General features: G+C 35.7%; 2 protein-coding genes and 3 pseudogenes across 2 annotated transcripts; 2 read left to right on the top strand and 3 right to left on the bottom strand.

Moving 5' to 3' along the window:
• Window positions 1-2,348: 2,348 nt before the first annotated feature.
• Window positions 2,349-8,099, bottom strand: LOC125837199 (26S proteasome non-ATPase regulatory subunit 7 homolog A). Its single transcript, XM_049516353.1, has 10 exons — window positions 7,798-8,099; window positions 6,880-6,972; window positions 6,696-6,777; window positions 4,926-5,022; window positions 4,739-4,814; window positions 4,505-4,563; window positions 4,272-4,394; window positions 3,582-3,639; window positions 3,396-3,481; window positions 2,349-2,764 (listed from the first exon to the last, which is right to left on the bottom strand). Exons 1-10 carry the CDS (start codon window positions 7,982-7,984, stop codon window positions 2,693-2,695), a joined length of 933 nt encoding a protein of 310 aa, XP_049372310.1. The 5' UTR covers window positions 7,985-8,099; the 3' UTR covers window positions 2,349-2,692.
• Window positions 8,100-10,633: 2,534 nt separating this feature from the next.
• LOC125835538 (putative pentatricopeptide repeat-containing protein At1g10330) lies at window positions 10,634-12,471 on the top strand (annotated as a pseudogene).
• Window positions 12,472-12,992: 521 nt separating this feature from the next.
• Window positions 12,993-15,251, bottom strand: LOC125835531 (receptor-like protein Cf-9 homolog; annotated as a pseudogene).
• A 601-nt stretch (window positions 15,252-15,852) lies between these two features.
• On the top strand, window positions 15,853-18,975 carry LOC125835522 (putative pentatricopeptide repeat-containing protein At1g10330; annotated as a pseudogene).
• Window positions 18,976-19,339: 364 nt separating this feature from the next.
• On the bottom strand, window positions 19,340-22,140 carry LOC125837164 (receptor-like protein Cf-9). Its single transcript, XM_049516310.1, has 2 exons — window positions 19,522-22,140; window positions 19,340-19,408 (listed from the first exon to the last, which is right to left on the bottom strand). Exon 1 carries the CDS (start codon window positions 22,107-22,109, stop codon window positions 19,536-19,538), a length of 2,574 nt encoding a protein of 857 aa, XP_049372267.1. The 5' UTR covers window positions 22,110-22,140; the 3' UTR covers window positions 19,340-19,408; window positions 19,522-19,535.
• Window positions 22,141-22,368: the final 228 nt, after the last annotated feature.

Raw genomic sequence — 22,368 nt, 5'->3', positions numbered from 1 at the left:
TTAAATCGGGTAATTCAATGTGTATGCGAGTGTCCACAGGTTTCAAAGTCATATCTAAGAGGCTGATGTTTTGTGTTGAATTTCTGGTAATCACGTTATATTTGGTGGATTATTAAGTTGGTTATTCATTGATTTTATCAATGAAGGGCAAATGACACCTGTATACTAGAAGTACACTAACAAGTAAAAAACCTTACTGTCTTCTATACACATTGAAACCTCGTGAATCGTAGGTTCCAAAAAGAAACAAGAGATGAAAGGCAACGTCTCAAATATACAAATCCTTTCCTATTCCATCAAAATCTCTCCTATTTCTCTTTCCATAACCGTTCTTGACAGTATCCACTCAAGAGCAAACCATCTCAATATCTCCCCCCACATCGAGGCACTATCTTACAATGTAGAAGGAGGTGATTTTCATGTCTGTGCGCCCGAGCTTTTACAGATGAAACACACCACACCAACTGATATATGTAATTTGCCTCTTCCAGAAATTCTTTCTTGATAATACCTAAGGCCTATGGAAAGCTACCTTTTTCATGCCCAGCAGCTTAGTGCAAGTTATGTTCGTTTTGTTCATGCAAGATTTGCAACAATCTATTCTACAATATCTTGTCTTGTTTGAATGTCATATTGGATCAGCAAAAGACTATTTCCAAACTGCAACAACCTTCTATTGCAGTTTGATCTGAACTAAATGGTTGGTTTATCGGCTCTGCATTTGGTGAAAGCAAGAGCATTTTGATATGTATTTGGCGTATAACTCAGTTTTGTCAACTTGTTTTACTTCTGCTAACATTTGATTCATGAGCATCTGCATAAAGATTAGAACTTCTTATGCCAGATTATACTTCTTGCTGAGATGTAATGCAATGTCTCTCCACATTTCATGTCCTTGTGTCTCAATTCCCAAGATTTGCGGCATTATAGAGCTTGGGGAACTTGTGTTAGTTTTGGGGTATCCCATTTTCTATTTTGGACAAGTATTTGGTGACTTCTAAGTTTGTTTGAACTTTTTCCCTTGCTAATTTTCTACATTTTGTTGTGCTGGAATTTCATAACTTGTCTCTCTTTGGATGGTTTTAAGGTGGTGTTTGTTTTAAAAGTTTGAAAGATCCTCTTATTTTGTTGGTTTTGTTGTTTTCCTTCTTTTCATTTTTATGAGAAATTCATCATGAATTCTTCGATTTGATGTAGCACTGTTTTAGGTGTGCTGAGTATCTGATATGCTTGAAAAAATGTATTGTTTGAGCTCAAATTGCTTCTATTCCTGTCAATAAAAACCTTCCATCTCAACTGGGACCGTTCAAAATCAAATCGAAACCAATAAATTTGTATTGAAATTTTTTATATTGGTTTATCAGTAATGGGTTGTTCGTTTAGCGGTTTTGGTAATTGTTTTAACTTGTTTTATTATCGGGTTATCGTTTCTTAACGGGTTAACCAATAACCTGATAGTAAATTAAATAATTATTTTTATACCGTTTTGTATATAAAATTCTTGACTTAGTGTTTAGTTTCCTCTTTTAATTTCAGGCTGTCTCAAATTCTTGGTAATTCTACAAGTAAAAGTGTATTTTTGAGCAAGATGCAATAAGTGAATTCATGTGCATTGCTCATTTGGTTTGTCACCGAGATTTTCAATGATATTCTTTTCATGTTAAATCTTAACGATTAAATTGGTAACGATCAATAACCGTAAATCAATATCTTAATGGTTTTTTAACGGTTTAGCGTGTCTACAAATTGAAAACTAAAAAGACAAATTGATAAACTTCAAAACCAAACCGAAATGACTGATAACGCAACCCTGTTGCCAACATATGGTCGAGAAATATGCAATTTTCCTTCCTTCCTACGTATGTAAGCCACACAGTAACCAAGTTAAAAGAAAAGGTCATGATTTCTAATTTTTGTGATATCTAGTTATTTTTGTTATAACCTTTCCATTACATGAGGGCCACAAAAGCCAAAACACTGGAGACATAGTGTGTTGTGATCAAAATTGTGGTTTTGGACCAAAGAGACCCATTAAAGGATCGACTGGTTTAGGTAAAATATCTAATGCATCCCGCAACCAAAATCATTTTTGGAGGAGAGACTACATGTTTTTTTTTAATTTTTTTTTTTTTAAAAAAAAAACACAAATCAAGCATACAACTAAACTATTACTTATCTACCCATTTACTATCCATAAATAAGCTGGTATGCAACTTTACCTCTACCTTAGGAGAATAAAAGACTTTGCACATACACATTTCCCCCCAAAATAAAAGTCTTATTAGGGAGAGTCATAGTAGTAAATAGGCAGCTGCCACTCGAAACACCAAAACATCCACTGAATGCAATTAAGATAAGACGCATTCCTCTATTTTGGGTATTCAGTGATGAATTCATACGCGACACGCCAACATGTACCTTCGTTTTGAGCCTATGTTTTAACTGAATTCAGAGAAAAGGAAAAGGTAACATGTTTGATCTGTTAATACAAAGAAAATGATATGTCATCCATCACTTGATCTAAGTTCCACTGGACAAAAACTTCTAAAATCTGGAGGAACAAAGCTAAAACAGAACACATAAAGAGTTCCTCCATGTGCGAGATTGTCATAAGGCAGATTCAGGTTTCAATTGTAACTAGCTGCAAGTGCTGGGTAGTGGATGACGAAAGAGAATTGGGAGGGTGGATTGCTTAGCTTCCAGCTGTAGTTGGCACTGCACGGGGCTTCGAATCCTCAGCCTTTTCGTGTTCCTTGTTAAGCATCTGAAATGGATATCACAAGCCTCAGACTCTATCCTGATAATAGATAAATGGGCTGGCTGTGCAGATATTATATGCAGCAATATGTACTCCCTCCGTCACAATTTATGTCGAATTGTTTGACTGGAGCAGAGTTCAAGAAAGAACAAAAGATTTTTGAAACTTGTGGTTTAAAACAAGCCATGGACATTTGTCTAACTACAAATCATCTTATCAAGGTTCAAAATTTAAATTTTAAAAGTTAAATTGTTTCAAAATATATAGGTATCATTTATTTAATAACAGACTAAAAAGAAAGGTTTGTGGAAGCCAGGACATATCAACAAAATTCTAGGTATACGCAGGACAGTCACGTACAAGCAAGGACTCTGGTGAAAGATGGACAGTTGTATCCGCTACAGTGAAAGGTAGACAACAGAGTTCTAATCATGTGCAATTGTAGTAAAAATTGAAGACATTTGCACTTAACCACTGAACTAAGTTGCGGTTGCTGGCATATTCATAATTGAACTTTTTTTGACAAGCATTGAACACTCATTTAGATCTGTGTTACATTTGCACAACACATTTTTCGAAAGATAATGACAATCAAACAAGTGAAACTTTTGAAGCGTAGTTAAAAAGTAAAATGTACCTTGTTGTTGATCAAGTTATGGAGAGCAATTACACTTCGGATAAGCGAAGATAGATATATGACCAACATCATATCATTCGTTTTCACTGCAACAAGAAATCAAATGGGCACACAAAAGATTAAAAGGCCATATATCGGTGGTGGAGATTTTCTAATTGAAACAGAGATGAAATCCAGCTAATTTACCTGAAAATGATTTTACTAATTCAGCAACATTTAGATTGGGCAATAGATTGAAGACATCCTGCAAGAAATTTTTTATTTCAGAATTCAACATGTTAGCATCTTTGAATTGGACAGAAGTCTGTTAAAAATCAGCCTATCGGCACCACAACAAAATGCAGAGAACACTGACGGCAGTTGATGGATCAAGAAAGCAACACTTTTGTTTAGATGCAGAACAGGAGTCATTTTAGCATTTTATATTAAAACTCACGTGTGAGTGATAGATTTGACCTAGAACCTTGGTGCCAAAGATTCAAACATCTTACTAAAACAAAATCAACACACAATGATTCGGGAAGATCACAACAAGCAATGACCATATGTGCAACCAAACAGCACGCATAAAATTCTTTATAGAAAACATGTTGCCACTCATAGCCAAGGAAACAATATTCCTAAAATCTAGCAGCTTAATTTGTACAAAATAAGGTCCTTGAGCAGAGAAAGCTGCAGAAACCTTTTTTCCTGCTTAAGGACCTTATTTTTGAACAAATTAAGCTGCTAGTTTTTAGGAATAATCTACAAATTCATTAAACTTTTTACTTGAAAGTTCCCTACAACGTCAACAACCTTAAGAACATAGATGAAGTTGGCAACTGAAAGAATGATAATGAAGCCAGAAAAGAGAAGGAAAGTTGAAGTAATGCTAACCTGCAAATGGTATAGAATCTCATGGTTCAAGGGGAGCTTCCCATCAATGACAAGATCTAAATAACTCCGTATCTCTTGAAGTCGAGCATCCAATCCCTTCAAAGCTGCCAGTTTCCCAGTTACCTGGATTGGAAGTGTTCAAAGTTCTTATTGCTCTCTACTTGTTAAGAAATCAAACTTATTATTATCAATTTTCTATAATTGAAAGGTCATAAGAAGGTTCTGAGAGAAACCTCAGTTGCAAGGGTACTGATAGTAGTATCTTTCACATCCCTTAGCAAGTGCTCAACACCTGTCCATTATAATGCATGGTACACAAAATTTTAATGCATATGCTCAATGAACATGTCACTTGCATTGAAGAATGACTGAAAACTGCTAACAATTCAAGCAAATGAAATAAGTTGAATTTTCAGAAGTAAAACAATGGTAAACTAAAGAGTAAAAAATCAATCTTGGAGTTGTACCAATTTCTTCAACTTCATGAGCAGCGATTTCTGAAGGTACATGCACAAACACATTCTGGCTTTTCTGAGTTGCATTCTGCAAGTATATACCCATCCACAGCACGTCAAGTACATTGCAAAAACAACTTATGAATATCAACAAGCACCAAACCCTTTTAGACGATGAACTACTAATCTAAGTTGTTACCTCTTTAACTTCCTCAACTGCATAGTATGCCTTAGTTGGTATTCCTAGCTCCTTTGGCTGGACATCAATTATAACCAAGACTGGAGTAGGGACGTAGCTGCAATAACACCATCAATAATAAGTAGCATATTTGAGTGTGAAACTTATGGCATAAAAGATACAAAGTTCAAAACATTGTACCCACAAGTTAAATAAATTCAATCTCTTGAAAAAGAGAGAACAATTTTAGGCGAGTTTCTAATATGTGCTGTGTGCTTTACATCATATATCCAATTTTTAAGTTCCAATATGAACCCCGCTCTCCCTCCCATGTATTACAATGTATATCATGATTACTTCAATTTAAGCTGGTTTTCAAAGGTGTAGCTGCCAGCATAGCAGAAACTTAGGTTTCTTTGGCTTGGGCATGTTGATTTTGCAATGTCCTTGCTAACCCTCAAGATTAGCGTGTTTGAGGAAAATCAATCCAGGAGACAAGTAGCTTTTCCTACAAGGACCAGCATAAAACTTGGTAGCTTCTATAGAGAAGACAGTTCTGATGAGAAATTATACCTCTAATGATGGCCTCCTGCCCATTAAGACGCATCAGCATAGGGCAGGGATTATAGCAGGAAAAGAAGTGACCAAACAAGGATGAGAACTTTGGTGAAAATTCATGCAGCAATACATTGCCTTAATAGAACTGACACTCGAATAGAACTCCAAGAGAGTGGAAAGCTAGTATTCACAGAATGAACAAAATTTATTTTACCATAAAACTAGAAAAGTCTATGTTACCTTCCCGGACCCTGCGTGAACGGATTCTTTGAACACGGGGCTGCCTTTTTTTAACTAGAGAAGTCTATGTTGCTACTTTCTTCAATAACCCAGCTTTCTATGTCTTACTATTCGTTCTTTTAGCTTAGACTAAAATGGATCCGAAAATTGAAATATCACAACATGGAAAGTCTTCAAAGACTTCTAAAAGACTTGAGACAAGGCAAAACTTAAATTAAAGTAAAAAGGATGTGCAGCATCAATATTGTGCAAGAGGACATTTAAAGAAAATGTATATACAATGGAACTCATACCCACATTTAAATTTTGAGAACCTTTCCTCAGCAATAGGTAGAAATCCCCATTGGAGACATCTACCTAGATTTTGCATATAAGTTGCTTCCTTAAATTGAAGTAGCAAATAGGAAAAGGACAAGCCACAATTCCCATTATCTCCTCTCAGATATCTTACTTGTTAATGTCATACTATTATCAAAATCTAAACTAAGTTAGACTTATTGAAATTTATTAGAAAATCGTCATCCCTAAATCCATTTTGAGTTTTGCACCAGAAGGTGATTAACTACCATGAATTTTAACTATTAAAAAGTTGATTTGAGTTGGAATTTTTTGTATATCCATGAAAATGCATTTTAAATTGCATGAAGGGCTTGGGAGGTCAACAATGAAAGTTGTTATGTTAAGGGACTAGTACAAGATCAAGAGGGAAGTAAACTAGTTTGATTTGTGCATTTCAATGGTTTGTCCATTTTCCTGTGGCATTGCCTGTAAAGTCTATTAGTTTGTATCCTTTTTAGCTATACCCTACTGTAAGCAATTCTCTCCTGAAGTTCCCGTTTTGCCGGATCTCTCTAACAGATTCATTTGATAAGTAAAGCTTGTAGCTTGAGAAAACCATCCAGGCATAATCAATCACCAAAGATTCTCATGTTGCCAAACTAAAGATGCCAAATAGGATCTCTGAATGAAATGAATAAATAATAATGCCCTTACTCATTAAAAAGCCCATGAATGTTGAGGTCATTTTCCCTAAGTTTGGGACCAGTGCTATACCAACCAACAACATGCTCCTTTGCTGATACAATTAAATCAAAAGGAAGAATGAACATTCAAACAGGTGACAATACATCTAAAAAGATCATGAATTGCAAATCATGCAAGTAAATAATAACTATACCGTTTATCCTACGGAACATGGAAAACATTGATTCATGATAGTTATGGTCAAGAAACCAGATACTAGGGTCCCTGTCCTCCTCCTCAAAGGGCACTGTGAAACAGCGAAAGATGTTAGGTTAAATCACAAAACAGATTCATATCTATGGGCTGAGCCAACTCTTCATTTAGTTAGAAGTAAAACATGGAAAATGGTGAAGTGTTGCAGCCAGATGAACCCATCTCAGGAAACTGCGCAGGTTTCACAGTTATAATTTATTCAACCAAGTATGTAGACAGTCTAATTGATACTGCAATACATCTCCACAGAAAGGCTAGATGTCAGTCCTTCCCTCAAAATTCAGCAATCTCAAATTTAGCTCATACGAACCCTACCAAACTTCAAATTCCATCAAAAAGTAAAAGAACAAAAGCAACACAAGTATTCATCCCACAAATAAAAGCAAATTAACTGTTCTTTTACAATTTCCCAGCACATTAGATACCAATTCCTAGTTCCAATCTCAAATTTAGCTCATAAAAAACCTAACCTTTAAATTCCATCAAAATGCAAGAACACAAGCAACCCAATTATTAATCCCATAAATAAATGCAAATTGACTGCTACTTTACAATTTCCCAGCACATTAGATACCTATTCCTTGTCCCAACAAATTTAGCTCATAAAAGCTTAACTTGCTGTAAATTCCATCATAATGCAACCCAGTTAATCCCATAAATAAAGGCAAATTGACTACTATCTTACAATTTCCCAGCACTTTAGATACCTATTCCCAGTTCACAGTTCAAATCTTAAATTCACCTCATAAAAACCCTAACAAACTTCAAATTCCATCAAAAAATCAAAATAACAAAAAAATCAAAAACCCCATGAAACAAAACATTGAACAGATCTGAAAAGGGTTTGCAACAATGATACCTGCATAGCTATTAGTAACATCAACAGTGCCTTTAAATGAAGTTCCAAGCAAAACCCCAACAACACGTTTCCTTGTGTCTCTTGCAACTCTATTGTAGTGGTCTACGATGCTCAAAAGCACAAGCGGATGAACTATCACCTTCTCAATCGGCCTCGAAGATATTTGCTGAGATTTGATTACATCCATTATTGCTTCTTCCTTTCTTTCTCTCTTCGAAATCTGGCAAAAACTTGTTCTCCAAGGGAAAAGAGAGAATCAAATAGCAAACTCTGTGAAGTATTTTCTTTTGGGTATATATTTAAGACCTCTTTTTTATATTTTAGCCAAACAGACCTTTATAAGTATTTCTTTTTTGTATTGATTTTGATACTCATGATAATGGGCTTAGGGCCCATATTATTTTGGGCTATGTTGGACTAACGGCCCTAAAAACTATCATTTAATAATAAAATTTGCAAAAATCCTTACTCTCTCCTATTCTTGGTTGTATCACTTTATGAGGTATATTGATTGAATACAGTACTTTAAGCAATGCATTAATTTGATACATCACTTTATGCGATATATTAGGACGTACATAATGTATCGGGACATTGAATGATGTATCGGGATGTTGAGTGATGTATTCAAAATCGAGATGCGATGTATTGAGAAATTTTTGGAATGTATTCGAATTCCACCTAAATTAAGATATTTTTGTAATTTGAAAAAGAATAGAAATATGATATAATTAGCTCTTAACATTATGTGATTTGTGTAAAATTTTCACTAATGACACTGCTAAGATATCCTCAAGCATAACTAATACAATCGTAATTAATAGGAAAAATTACAGAAATCCACCTTTTAGTTTACTTATTACCATTATTCCCTATAAGTTTTACAAATCTCTAAAATCCCTTATTTTCACGTATCAGATTAGTGTACCATGTATAAAATGTAATGTATCTTACTTAATGATTAATGTATCTCGCGCATCAGATTAATGTATCAACGCTTATATTATTGTATCCGTTTGAGGAATTTCTGTAATTTTAAACTTTTAAGAGATAAATTGTAATTTTACCTTAAAAGTTAAAAATATGTGATTTCTGTAATTTGCCCTAATTAATATAAAACATTACTAATTTCAGCATTATTAATACATGCGATTTAACACTATTCTTATACACCCCTATTCATGTAAATTATACATACCTTATACTAAATATAGTGTATAAACTAATGTATGTTATACATAAGTCGAAAAAAAATATATCAAACAAGATAATTAGTAATACACAAAATTAATACATGTATGGACATATCTAGAGAGTTGTCAATATGTTCATCTGAATCCCCTCGATAAAAAAATACATAATATACAAGGTAACTTTTTTTTTTTATGCATATATATGAATTTTGAATCACTCAAATACAAAACTAGAGACTTACTAGTGGTTTAAATTTAAAATCGATTTCAAATTCAAACTCCATGAAATGCATTTTAATTTTTCGAACCCATCAACCACATGTACACCCACCCCACATGTTTCATCTAATTATTGTCTTGAAGACCTAGGGTGTGTTTGGTATGAAGGAAAACATTTTTCGGAAAATGTTTTCCAATTTTCTCATGTTAGGTTGGGTTAAATGTTTTGGAAAATGTTTTCCAAATCAACTCATTTTCCTCAAATTTAAGGAAAATGACTTTCCTTCAAAACTTAAGAAAAACATTTTCCAAAACTTTCTTCCAACTTCAAACTACAATTACTTTTTTATTGAAAAAATCAATTTATTTTGTCGCTACCCTCAAACCAACCCCCCAAAAAACAATATTTTAAAGATTGTTTTTAAATTCAATTTTTTTACCCAACCTCACCCCTACCCCCACCCCCTCCCAAAAAAATATTAAAAACTATTTTTAAAAGATATTTGTAATTTCAATTTTTTATTTTTTATCCCCACCCACTACCCTCGCCCCCCTATCAATTTTTTATTGTTTTTAAAAAATATTTTTAACTTCAATTTTTTATTTTTTTATCCTGATCCTCAATCACCCACGCCTCCTCCCCGGCCTGCCCCACCCTCCCCCCCCAAAAAAAAAATTGAGTTTGTTTTTAAAAAATATTTTCAACTTCAAAATTTTATTTTTTCACCCCAACCCTCAACCCCCCACCCCCTACTAGCCCCCCTCCCCCCAAAAAAATTTAAGTTTGTTTTTAAAAAATATTTTCAACTTCAAAATTTCAATTTTTCACCCCTACCCTCAACCCACCCCCCACCCCACCCCCAAAAAAATTTAAGTTCGTTTTTAAAAAATATTTTCAATTTCAAAATTATTTTTCTACCCTAGTAAAAATAAAAGATATTTCTCAAAAAAAATAATTAATTCATAAATCAAACACTAAAAATCTTTTCCAAAAAATATTTTCTACTCACCAACCAAACATGAGAAAATAAGTCAAAAATCAACTTGTTTTCCAGAAAAACATTTTCTAGGAAAACATTTTCAATGAAAAACATTTTCCTTCATACCAAACACACCCCTAGTATCAATTTTCACATTACAAATACAAAGTACGTCAAAGCTACTAGGTTCACATAACTAGTTCATCTAGCTAGTCACATTCTTTTGGGCGGAGAGCAGGCCGGACCCTACGGGCGGATATCACTACCCACCTAGTTGATAAGTCTGAAATATAGAAAAAAACATATTTTTTCTTGAAATTCTTTCTTGATTTTCAATAAAAAATTGCTCTTGGTACTTTTTATCAGTACGAGGCTATCGTAATAGTATATAAGAATTAGGCTCCTTACAGAAATTAATTATTGGGGACATATAGATTGGAAAGTATGCCTTTGCATCAGGCTATTGAACTATTGACAAGGGGGAGTGCATGCAAGGTGTTTGATGAAATTACTGAACCGAGTGTTATCTCGTATAATGTGATGGTTGATGCTTGTGGGAAAAATGGGGATATGGGTTTGGGGTTCTTGATGTTTTCTTGCATGCTTATAGTGATGCTAATTCATGGACTAGTATGATTCATGGGTATGAAGAACAGCTGCTCTGAGGTTGCTGTTAAGTTTTTTTTTTGAGAAAATGATGGTACATGAGGATATGAAGTGTGGTTTATTGAATCCAAATGAGGCAGCTTTTGTTAGTGTTCTTACTTCCTGCACGTGTTTGGATGTTGGTGTGGCGTTTTATCTAGGGAGGCAAGTACATGGTAAGGAATGAGGGGTTGAGTGTCTTCATGACGACTGAGTTGATCGCATTTTATGGGAAGATGGGTTGTTTGGTATATGCTTGGAAGGTTTTTGATGTGATGGTTAGCAAGCAGGTTTGAGCTTGGAATGGTATGATTTCTTCCCTAGCTCTGAATGGTTGGGAGAAGCAAGCATTAACGATGTATGAGAAGATGAGATCAAAGGGGCTGCTGCAGCCAAATGAGATTACCTTCGTGGCAGTTCTATCAGCTTGTGCGCGTGTCAAGCCTGTCGATTTTGGTTTTCAATTGTTTGAAGCAATGTCACGTGAATTCGGACTTGTAGCTAAAATGGAACATTATGGTTGTGTGGTTTATCTATTAGGGAGAGTTGGGCTACTGCAGGAAGCGTACAACTTCATAAAGAAGATGCCTTTTGAAGCTGATGCTACTGTCTCGGGTGCTTTGTGGGTACTTGTAGACTTCATGGAGGCTGGAGCTATTGAGTTGGGAAATGAAGTAGCTCAACTATTGCTTGAGTCGCAACTGAATCATTCTGGGCGTTATGTGCAACTCTCATGCATTTATGCTGGCGCAAAGAGGATGGATATGCTGCTGCCTTCAGAAAAGGCAGTGTTAGATGCTGGAATACACACGGTTCCAGCTCACAGTTTTTTTAGTAAGCTGATAACTGCAGCAGCTTGGTGATGGAATCTCGACTCATCTAAAAGGATCCTGCATATGGATTTAGCACAGAGATTGAAGCACTGCTTAAAGAAAGCAGTAGTCATAGCTTGACTGATCAAGAAGGAGGACACATTTTTGTGAAAATGCACAGCAAACCTGGTTCCAAAGTCTGTTTGTCGAGGTATTTCTTTTTTTTTCTACTTTTCTTTTTCTGAATCTTTTTCTTTGCCACGAAACTTTGAAATTATGGAGCGGCTTGCTAATTAATTAATCTGAACGATAGTTGATCACGATAAACATCACCTATAGGCAAGCGGTTCTGCTTGATTTCTTCCTAAATGAAGTTGTGACATGTTTTCTTTCCTTTAATTTTTTGTGACACTGTATGCTCCATGTTATAGAGATATCACGAGAGGCTGCCCCTATAGTGTGTAGTTCTGAATTCATTTGATTATAGTAACAGAAGATTCTTTTTCTGAGACCATGACGCCGTGTTAGACACTAAATTTTCTGAGTTATGGACCAAGAGATTCCCATTTATGAGAATAAGTCTCTTTCTCATGATACGCCAGTTGGGCATTTTGCTGTCGTTTCAATGAAAAAAGTTAAGATAGTTAAGAGAACAGACTGCAGCTTTGGTCCATGGTTTCCTGATGTTACTTTGATCTTTTGATGAAATACCATCATTAGTCTGTATAAAAGTATTTTCGAACTCTGTAACTACAGATTTTTTTTTTCTGAACTTTAAGTTATCTGTTCTATGTTTGTAGTTATGATGTCATGTGGAAGAGTTGAGTGAAATACAATGTTTTTAGTGATGGCACATATCGTCCGACTCAACGATCTAAAGATTCATGTTTGTGTTCGATTTCTGTTTATCAGTTGAATATGCCTTGGGAGTTTGCTAACTAATGATTAGGCTTGAAGATATTTCTACTGCCTAAGACAAATGGTTGAAACAAAATCTGGTTGAATCTGAAAGGAAGAAAGTCCTGTCTTTATTCATAGGTAACAAATACTTTATGAAACATCACATACTATAAAAGTAAAAGCTTTTATTTGAATCTCCAGCAACTTTAAAAAATGTAGAATTGAACTTCAGAGCTAGAATAGATAAAATGTATAAACAATATAATCTTCCAAAAGATAAAATGTATGGATTGTAAAACATCTACAACCTTTTTCATAGTAAAGTAGAACAATAAGGCAGCAAAAATATTTTAAGAAAATGCTTTATAAAGACTAGAGCATATGTCAATTCATAGTTCACAAAAAAAAAAGATCAAATGAAATGCTAATATCTAATTATTGAACCAAAAGAATCTGTATAGAGATCTAAGTTGAACACCTGGAGGTTACACACTAATTTCTTTTCTTGTGCCTTTGCATTCTTGCAATAATTCTGTGTTCTAATTCATCAAACATCCTTGAAAACCATGTTGGATTTTGAGTTAACAGCATTATGTATATTGCAAATAGTACAGTAACTAGTCCACAACCGTAACCTATGAGAGAACCGCCTGCCAACTTATCATTGGTGAATCTCCTCCTTCTTCTTCCTCTAGCTCTACTGGAGTTGTCACTTTTGGTACCCCATCATCATCACCACAATCTATTGAGAGTGGAAATCCACGTAGTCCATCATTCCCTTGGTATGAACTATTCTCAAACGTATCAAATTGTTTTCCTTTTGGGATGCATCCAACAAGATGATTATGAGAGAGATTTAAGACTGCAAGAAATGTGAGGGATACAAGTTGTTGTGGAATTCCTCCGCTGATTTTGTTGGATGAGAAATCCAATGATTCGAGTACAGATAAATGTTGTAGTGATGCTGGTATAAGACCTTCCAAGCCATTGTGAGATAAGTTCAATGTACGAAGTCCAACAAGATCTCCAATAATACTTGGAATGCCACCTTCAAATCTATTCCTTGAGAGATCAACAATCATGTTTGTAGTCACAATACGAACAAAATCAAAATCCAGTCCCTTTGTTGTAATTGTCGTCACATAATCATAATAACCCCTATATTCATTTCCTACATACCGTGGGGTTCTTGTATTCTCATCAATTATCTTCATGGATTGCAAATTCCCAAAAAGACTTGCTGGTAAATTCCCACCAAATCCATTGGATGATAGATCCATAATTTGAAGCTGCGAAAACAAGTTTCTATTTCCTGAAACTTTAATGGGACCATGCAATTTATTTGATCTCAAGCTTAAAATCAACAAATCAGGTAGGGTCCCCAACCAGTTTGGAAATGTGTCATTCAATTCATTGTTACCTAGATCAAGGAGTTTCAAATACTTGCAATTGATCAAATATCGTGGGACTTTCCCCTGTAGCTTATTCCCGTCCAATTTAATGATGTCCAGTGAGTTTCCAATGCTAACAGTTGTATTAATTGTCCCACTAAGATTGTTGTTGCTCAAATCCAAAGCCAAAATAGCACTCATCTCCCCCAAACATTGTGGAATTGCTCCATTCAAATTATTATTTCCCAAATCTAGGACCATCAGGGTTTTTAGATTGCAGATAGTTGAAGAAATCTGTCCACTGAAATTATTTTGCGATAGGAGAAGAAATCCTAGGCGCTGCTGGTTTAGGAGTGACTTTGGAATAGGACCTTCCAGCTGATTTTGTTTTACAGAAACAGAAAAAAATGTTTGGGACCTAAACTCCTGAATTTTCCCACCAAAATGGTTATCACTCAAGTCCAAATCAGTTAGTGAAGGAAGGGAGAATATCCAGGAAGGTATAATTCCATTCAAGTAGTTTGATGATAAGTTGAATGATTGTAGGGTTTGCAGTCTACTAATGTTGGATGGAATTGGACCAGTTAGAGAATTGGACGAAAAATCTAAGGTTGCAAGTTGCGTCCAGCTTCTGTTAAAGGATAAGAACTCGAGTTGGCCATTGAAGTTGTTATTTCTAAGTGAGAATCCCCTGAGCTTTCCGAATCTCAAGAGCTGAGAAATCGGTCCTTCAAGATTGTTATTACCAAACATCAAAATCTCTATGTTGGTGAGATTCCATAGAGGTCTAGGAATGGGCCCTGAGAGATTGGAATAACTCATCACCAGAAGAAGCAATGAAGTTAGCTGGCTTAATGATTCAGGTATCCTACCAGTAAAATTTACACCACTGAGATATATCCTCATGAGTGATGCACTGCTATTCCATTTGGTCATGGGAAACCTAACTGTGAGCTGGGGATTGGATGATAAATGAAGAAATTTCAAGTTGGAAAGGTGAAAAACTCTTTCGGGCAATATCCCACGTAATTGTGTGTATGGAAGCTGTAGAGTTGTTAAATATGAAGAGAAATTTAAAGGAATGGTGGACAAGATGTTCACACCGTAAAGGTCAAGCTCTCTTAATTGGGTCAAGTTCTTAAGGAGCAATTCAAAATTGTGAGGTCCAAATCTAAGCTCATATGGATTACTCTGGATATGAAGAACGTATAATTTAGAAAGGTGAGAGATTTCTGCCGGCCCTGGGAAGTCAAAAATTCAAGTTTGATTAGCTCTTGAATACAACAATAATAGCAGCAATGTACATGTAAGCATTTCACCTTGGCAAATGCAAGGAAGGACTTTGATAGATGAAAAAAGAAATCAACTTTAGCTCATATTTGTGGTCCTATTATGGTTGGTGAATGGTGGTGGTTGGAGTCATAGTAGTCCAACTATGTTTATATATATATATATATATATATATATATATATATATATCTTTATCCCAAAGTATTGTCCCATGTATCTTCAGCTTACTTCATTCTATTAGCTAAAATTTCATTCGCCACTTAAAATAAATAAATTGCTTATGTGTGTACATATTTTATTGGGCTGTACACCCATGCAAGTGAGCTCGGGTCTCGGGTGTGCAGGCAAGGTGTTTGATGAAATTCCTGAACCATGTGTTGTCTCGTATAATGTTGGGTTTTTGATGTTTTCTCACATGCCTTATAGAGATGTTTATTCATGGACTAGTATGATTCATGGGTACCTGAGGTTGCTGTTAAGTTTTTCGAGAATATGATGGTACAAGAGGATGTGAAGTGTGGTGTATTGAAGCCAAATGAGGTTACTTTTGTTAGTATTTTTCTTCTTGCACGTTTTTGGATTTTGGTGTGGCGTTATATCTAGGGAGGCAAGTACATGGTAAGGAATGAGGGGTTTGGTATATGCTTTGAAGGTATTTGATGTGATGGTTAGCAAGCAGGTTTGCATTGGAATGCTATGATTTCTTTCCTAGCTTTGAATGGTAGGGAGAAGCAAATGGGCTGCAACCAAATGAGGTACCTTCGTGGCAGTTCTATCAGCTTGTGCGAGTACCAAGCTTGTCAATTTCGGTTTTCAATTGGTTGAATCAGTGTCATGTGAATTCGGACTTGTAGCTAAGATGGAACATTATGGCTTCATGACGAAGATGCCTTTTGAAGCTGATGCTACTTTCTTGGGGGATCTGATGGGTGCTTGTAGACTTCATGGAGCCATTGAGTTGGGAAACGGAGTAGGTCAACTATTCCTTAAATCGCGACCGAATCATTCAGGGTGATATGTGCACTCTCAAGCATTTATGCTGGCGCAGAGAGGTGGAATCACACCGTTTCCTTAAGAAAAGCAATGTTAGATGCTGGAATACAGAAGGTTCCGGCCCACAGTTTTATTTAATAGAGCTGATAACTGTAGCAGCTTTTATTTGCAAAATTGTCGATGAGCCTGCTTGGTGATGAAATCTGGACTCTTCAAAATCAGCTAAAAGGATCCTTCATATTGGTTTTGCACAGAGATTGAAGCACTGCTTAATGAAAGCTGATGTCATAGCTTGACAGATCAAGGAGGATACATTTTTTGTGAAAATGAACAGCAAACCTGGTTCCAAAGTCTGCTTGGCGAGGTAATTCTTTTTGTTTTCTACTTTCATTTTTCTGAATCTTTTTATTTACCCTGAGAAGTTATGGAGCCGTTTGCTAGTTAATTAATCTGAACACTAGATGAGAGAGATTTAAGAATTCAAGTGATGTGAGGGATACAAGTTGTTGTGGAATTTCTCCGCCAATTTTGTTGGATGAGAGATCCAATGATTCAAGTACAGATAAATGTTGCATTGATGCTGGTATATGACCTTTCAAGTTATTATGAGAGAAGTTCAACGTACGAAGTTCAATTAGATCTCCAATAATACTTGGGATAGAACCTTCAAATCTATTCCTTGAGAGATCGATAATTATGTCCATAGTCAAAACTTGAGGAAGTTCAAGATCTAGTCCCTTTGTTGTCACTATCAAAGAATTTGTGTATAAAGTGGAATATGTTTCTGCTACATACTCTGGGGTTCCACTATTCTCACCAATCATTTTCATGGCTTGAAAATTCTCAAAAAGGCTCACAGGTAAATCTCCACTAAATCCATTGGATGAGAGATCTATTACTAGAATTTTAGCAAACAAGTTCTCAGTCCTTGAATCATTTATAGGGCCATGAAGCTTATTTAATCTCAAGTTTAAAATCTGCAAATCACACCATTTTAAGAATTTTGTGCAATTGATGTAGGTCTATTTTCACAATTCGTCTTATTAATTGGTTTGGATCTGCACTTCTTGTGATTTTAAGGTCTTACTTTCTGTCCCAAGTTGATAATTAGTGTCCTTTTATTTAAGTAGTGTCGACTTTTTTAAGCAAAAGAAGGTGTATGCCATGTCTTAATTTAGTTCCCATGAGCACAGAATAATTCAAGTTCTTGAATGTTATGAACATAATTTCTTAACTCTACGTATTCAAGACCTTAGAGTTAGAGTTAAGAATCAAACTCTTCGTGCCAGTCGAAAATCCTTTAAAGCTTGTTCCATTCCCTATCTATTGGGATATTTTTACACTTTCCTTTGAGCTTCCTACCACTATGAATAATTGGTGTATAAACCTTGACAACAAAATAATAATTGAAGGAGTACTTAAACAGAAAATCCACAACAGCTTCTGGACTGTTTGATGCAGGTGGAAATTGTCAGATAACAAATCCTATATAGCACATTTAAGTTTTGCTTTGAAATAATCAATTCCAGGAAGGTCCCCTAGTCATTTTCAGTCAGTTTTGGAGTTGTCAATTACACATTCACATTCAATGTGTCACACAATATGTAAAGACTGTTTAATCTTTCTCAAGTCATTGCACTGTAAGTCAAATAACATCCTCAAGTCAATTTAAGAAAGATTTAAATGAAAGTCCCAACACTTGTAATAACACATGCATTTTGTCTCCTAAGAAAAAGAAGATGTGTATAAAGTGAAGTGATACTCATATTAGGCTAGAGCAACGGGTGCTGTAGCGAAACTGATTGCAATATGATTGGAGACATTTGGAAGAAAACTGTGCATGTTTTGCCCAAAGCCAACAATATTACACTATATTAATTGTTTCTTCGTTTAGAATTTTGTGCAGTTGATGTCTATGTTAACAATTCGCCTGTAAATTGGTTTGGATCTGCACTTCTCGTGATTTTAAAGGTCTTATTTTCTGTCCTAAATTGATAGAAGTTTTTGCACGGATTGTCCCTATTTCGGGGTGGTCTTTGATTTTGTCGCTCAAATCGATGGTCTTTAATTTTTGCTCGTGCTTATCATTTAATGAAAGCTTGTTAGCAGGCCTTGCATGTATTTTAAACTGCGTGCTCTTTATAGTACGGGGCCTTGCATGTATTTTTAACCATTTGCTGTAACACAGGTATTTGATGCGATGGAGCAGGTTTGCACATGGAATGCTATGATTTCTTCCCTAGCATTAACGATGTATGTCAAGATTGCTGAAGTGTGTGACCATCTCATCTAAAAGCTTAAGCTATTATTTCATTATATTCGCAACAAAGATGAGAGTAAAAGGGGCTGCAACCAAATGAGATTGCCTTCGTGGCAGTTCTATCAGCTTGTCTGTGTGCCAAGCTTGTCGATTTCGGGTTCTAATTGTTTGAAGCAATGTCACATGAATTTGGACTTGCAGCTAAGATGAAACATTATGGTTGTGAGGTTGATCTACTGCAGGAAGCATACGACTTCATAAAGAAGATGCCTTTTGAAGCTGATGCTACTGTCTTGGGGGGCTCTGATGGGTGCTTGTAGACTTGGTGGAGCTATTGAGTTGGGAAATGAAGTAGCACAACTATTGCTTGAGTCGCAACAGAATCATTTTGGGCGTTATGTGCAACTCTCAAGAATTTATATTGGCGCAGAGAGGTGGGAAAGAACAATGTTAGATGCTGGAATACACAAGGTTCCAGCCCACAGTTTTAGTTAGTAGAGTTTAGTTTGTAAAATTGTCGATACGAAGTCATGACTCATCAAATTAAGCAGTTCTGCTGGATTTCTTCCTAAATGTGATATCTCTGCTAGGATTTAAACCTTAGTATCCAAGGTTGTTTCTCAAACTTTTCAACTGCTACACCAACTCTATTGTGGTCGTCATTATTATATATCGATGAATTTGGAACTGTTTTAGGAATTTGAATGTGCTTTCTACTGTTATTTCAAACTTTTTGCTCTACTGGTGTTTCCCTTTTGATCCCTTTGCATTTTATGAACTTGTTTTTTCCTCACAATTGAAAATGCTGAATTTATTTCTACATACTACAGATAAATGAAATCAAATTTTGTTGAGTTGCAACAGAATAACAAACTATGAAAGTAAAAGCTTCTATTTTTACATCCGAGCGATGCAGTAGACTTGAATCCTGCAGTTTTCAAAAATGAAGAATTAAAGTTAAAAGCTTTAACGATGAAGGAGGTAGAAAATTTATGGATATATAAAATGTAATCTTCTGAAGGATAGAGATTAAGTTGATACCTGGAGGTTACACACTAATGTCTTTTCTTGTGCCTTCTCATTCTCGTAAGAATTTTGTGTTCCAATTTTACATCCATCCTCGAAAACCATGCTGGATATTGAGTTGACAACATTATGTATATTATGGACAGTCCAATAACAAGTCCACAACCGTAACCCATGAGAACTGCCTGCCAACTGATCATTGATGAATCTCCCCCTCTTTCATCTAGCTCAACTGGATTCGTCGTTTGTGCTACCCCATCATCACCACCACAATCCTTTGAGAGTGGAAATCCACGTAACGCATCATTTCCTTGGTATGAACTATTCTCAAACGTATCAAATTGATTTCCTTTGGGTATGCATCCAACAAGATGATTGTGAGAGAGATTTAAGACTTCAAGTGATTTGAGGGATGCAAGTTGTTGTGGAATTTCTCCGCTGATTTTGTTGGATGAGAGATCCAATGATTCAAGTACAGATAGCTGGTGCAGTGATGCTGGTATGTGACCTTCCAAGCGATTATGAGATAGGTTCAAAGTACGAAGTCCAATGAGATCTCCAATAATGCCTGGGATATGACCTTCAAGTTTATTCCTTGAGAGATTGATAATAATCTCTGTAGTCAAAACTCGAGGAAGCTCAAGATCCAGTCCCTTTGTTGTCACTATCAAGGAAATTGTGTAATAATATAAACCTGTATCTCCTACATACTCTCGGGTTCCACTGTTTTCACTAGTTATTTTCATGGATTCAAATTTCTTGAAAAGGCTCACGGGTAAATGTCCACTAAATCCGTTAGATGAGAGATCTATGACTCGAATTTGAGCAAATAAGTTGTCAGTCCTAGAAACTTTTATAGGGCCAAAGAACTTATTTGATCTCAAGTTCAAAATCTGCAACTCAGGTAGGGCTCCCAACCATTTAGGAAATGTGTCACTCAACTCATTGTTACCTAAATCAAGAACTTCCAAAAATGGGCAATTGATCAAAGATTGCGGGACTTTCCCCTCTAGCTTATTCCCGTAAAATTTAATGACTCCAAGTTTGTTTCCTATACTAAAAGTAGTATTAATTGTCCCGCTAAGACTATTGTTGCTTAAATCCAAAACCTGAAGTCTACTCATCTCACCCAAACATAGTGGGATTGTTCCCTCCAAATTATTGCTGCCCAAATCTAGCACTTCTAGTGTTTTCAGATTGCAGATGGTTGAAGCAATCTGTCCACTGAGATTATTGTGCGAAAGAAGAAGATAATATAGCTCACGCTGGTTTAGGAGTGACTTTGGAATAGGACCTTGCAGCTGATTTTGTTTTAGAGAAACAGAAAAAAATGTTTGGGACTTGAACTCCTGAATGTTTCCACTGAAATGGTTATCACTCAACTCTAAAAAACTTAGTGAAGGGAGGGAGAATATCCAGGATGGTATAGTCCCATTCAAGTGGTTTGATGACAAGCTGAGTGATTGTAGGTTTTGCATACCACTTACATTAGAAGGAATGGGACCTGTTAGGGAATTGAATGAAAAATATAAGAATTGAAGTTGCGTCAAGCTTCTGTTAAAGGATAAGAACTCAAGTTGGCCATCCAAGTTGTTATGTCCAAGTGATAACACCCGGAGATTTCCAAATCTAAAGAAATCAGAAATTGGTCCTTCAAGATGGTTACAATCAAGGTTCAATTCCTCTATGTTGGTGAGATTCCATAGAGGTTTAGGAATAGAGCCTGAGAGATTACAAGAAAACAAATCTAATATACGCAGTGAAGTTAGATGACCAAATGATTCAGGTATCGTACCAGTAGCATTCACACCACTGAGATATAACTCCATGAGTGATGCACTGCTATTCCATTTGGTTGTGGGAAACTTAACAGTGAGCTGGGGATTGAATGATATATCAAGAGATTCCAAGTTGGAAAGGTGGAAAACTCCTTCGGGCAATGTCCCGTATATCTGCGTGTTCTGAAGGTGTAGAGTTGTCAAATAAGAAGAGAAATTCAGAGGAATGGTGGAAGAGATGTTCACAGAGCTAAGGCGGAGCTCTCTTAATTGGGTTAAGTTCTTGAGGAGCAGTTCAAAATTGTGAGGTTCGAATCTAAGCTCATATGGATCACTCTCGATACTAAGAACGTGCAATTTAGAAAGACGAGATATTTCTGCTGGGATTATACCTGTAAAAGTTGAATATGACAAATCAAGATGTGTCAAATTAGAAAGCTCACCAAATTTAGGTGAAATGAACGATCCAGAAAAATCATTTTCAGACAAATCAAGCCTTTTGAGATTGTAGAGTTTAAAGAGGCTACTGCTGGAATGAAACTCGCCTTGAAGTTGGCTGCGACTGAGATCAAGCTGAATCACTTGTCCTGTTATCTCGTCACACTTAACTCCATCCCATGAACAACAATCTGTGCTCTTATTCCATTTAACTGTTTTAGGATAATAACCACTATAAGAAGCATCAAGATTTATAGTAAACGTGTTTTTGAATTGAAGAAGAGCAAGGGCTTGATCATTGGGGCACAAATGAGGTAAAGATGAGGAGAAAACAAGTTGACACAGAAACGCGTATAGCAGAAACAATGCAAGTTTTTCAATGCCCATTTTCGCGCCTCAAAATATATATCAAAATTACTAAGTTATTCAATTCTTGCTTTGTGTCTCTATTCAATTATTCTGATGAGGTTTATATAGCACATAGCAAAAGGCAATTTTCTATGGTGATGTGCCAATGAAAAAGAAAAGTCTATAAGAGTATTTGTTGGTGCATAAACCTTGACCAAAACATTTTCCAATTTGGTTTGGTCATGTGCACAAAGGTTACTTTTTCTTTGGGAAAAAAAGTCTAATATACCCCACAACT

The sequence above is a fragment of the Solanum verrucosum genome, unplaced genomic scaffold (assembly GCF_900185275.1).
Source record: "Solanum verrucosum unplaced genomic scaffold, falcon-dt-bn FXZP01000284.1, whole genome shotgun sequence".
NCBI lineage: Eukaryota > Viridiplantae > Streptophyta > Magnoliopsida > Solanales > Solanaceae > Solanum > Solanum verrucosum.
The sequence above is the reverse complement of the archived record's forward strand: the minus strand, read 5'-3'. Positions and strand labels throughout refer to the sequence as shown.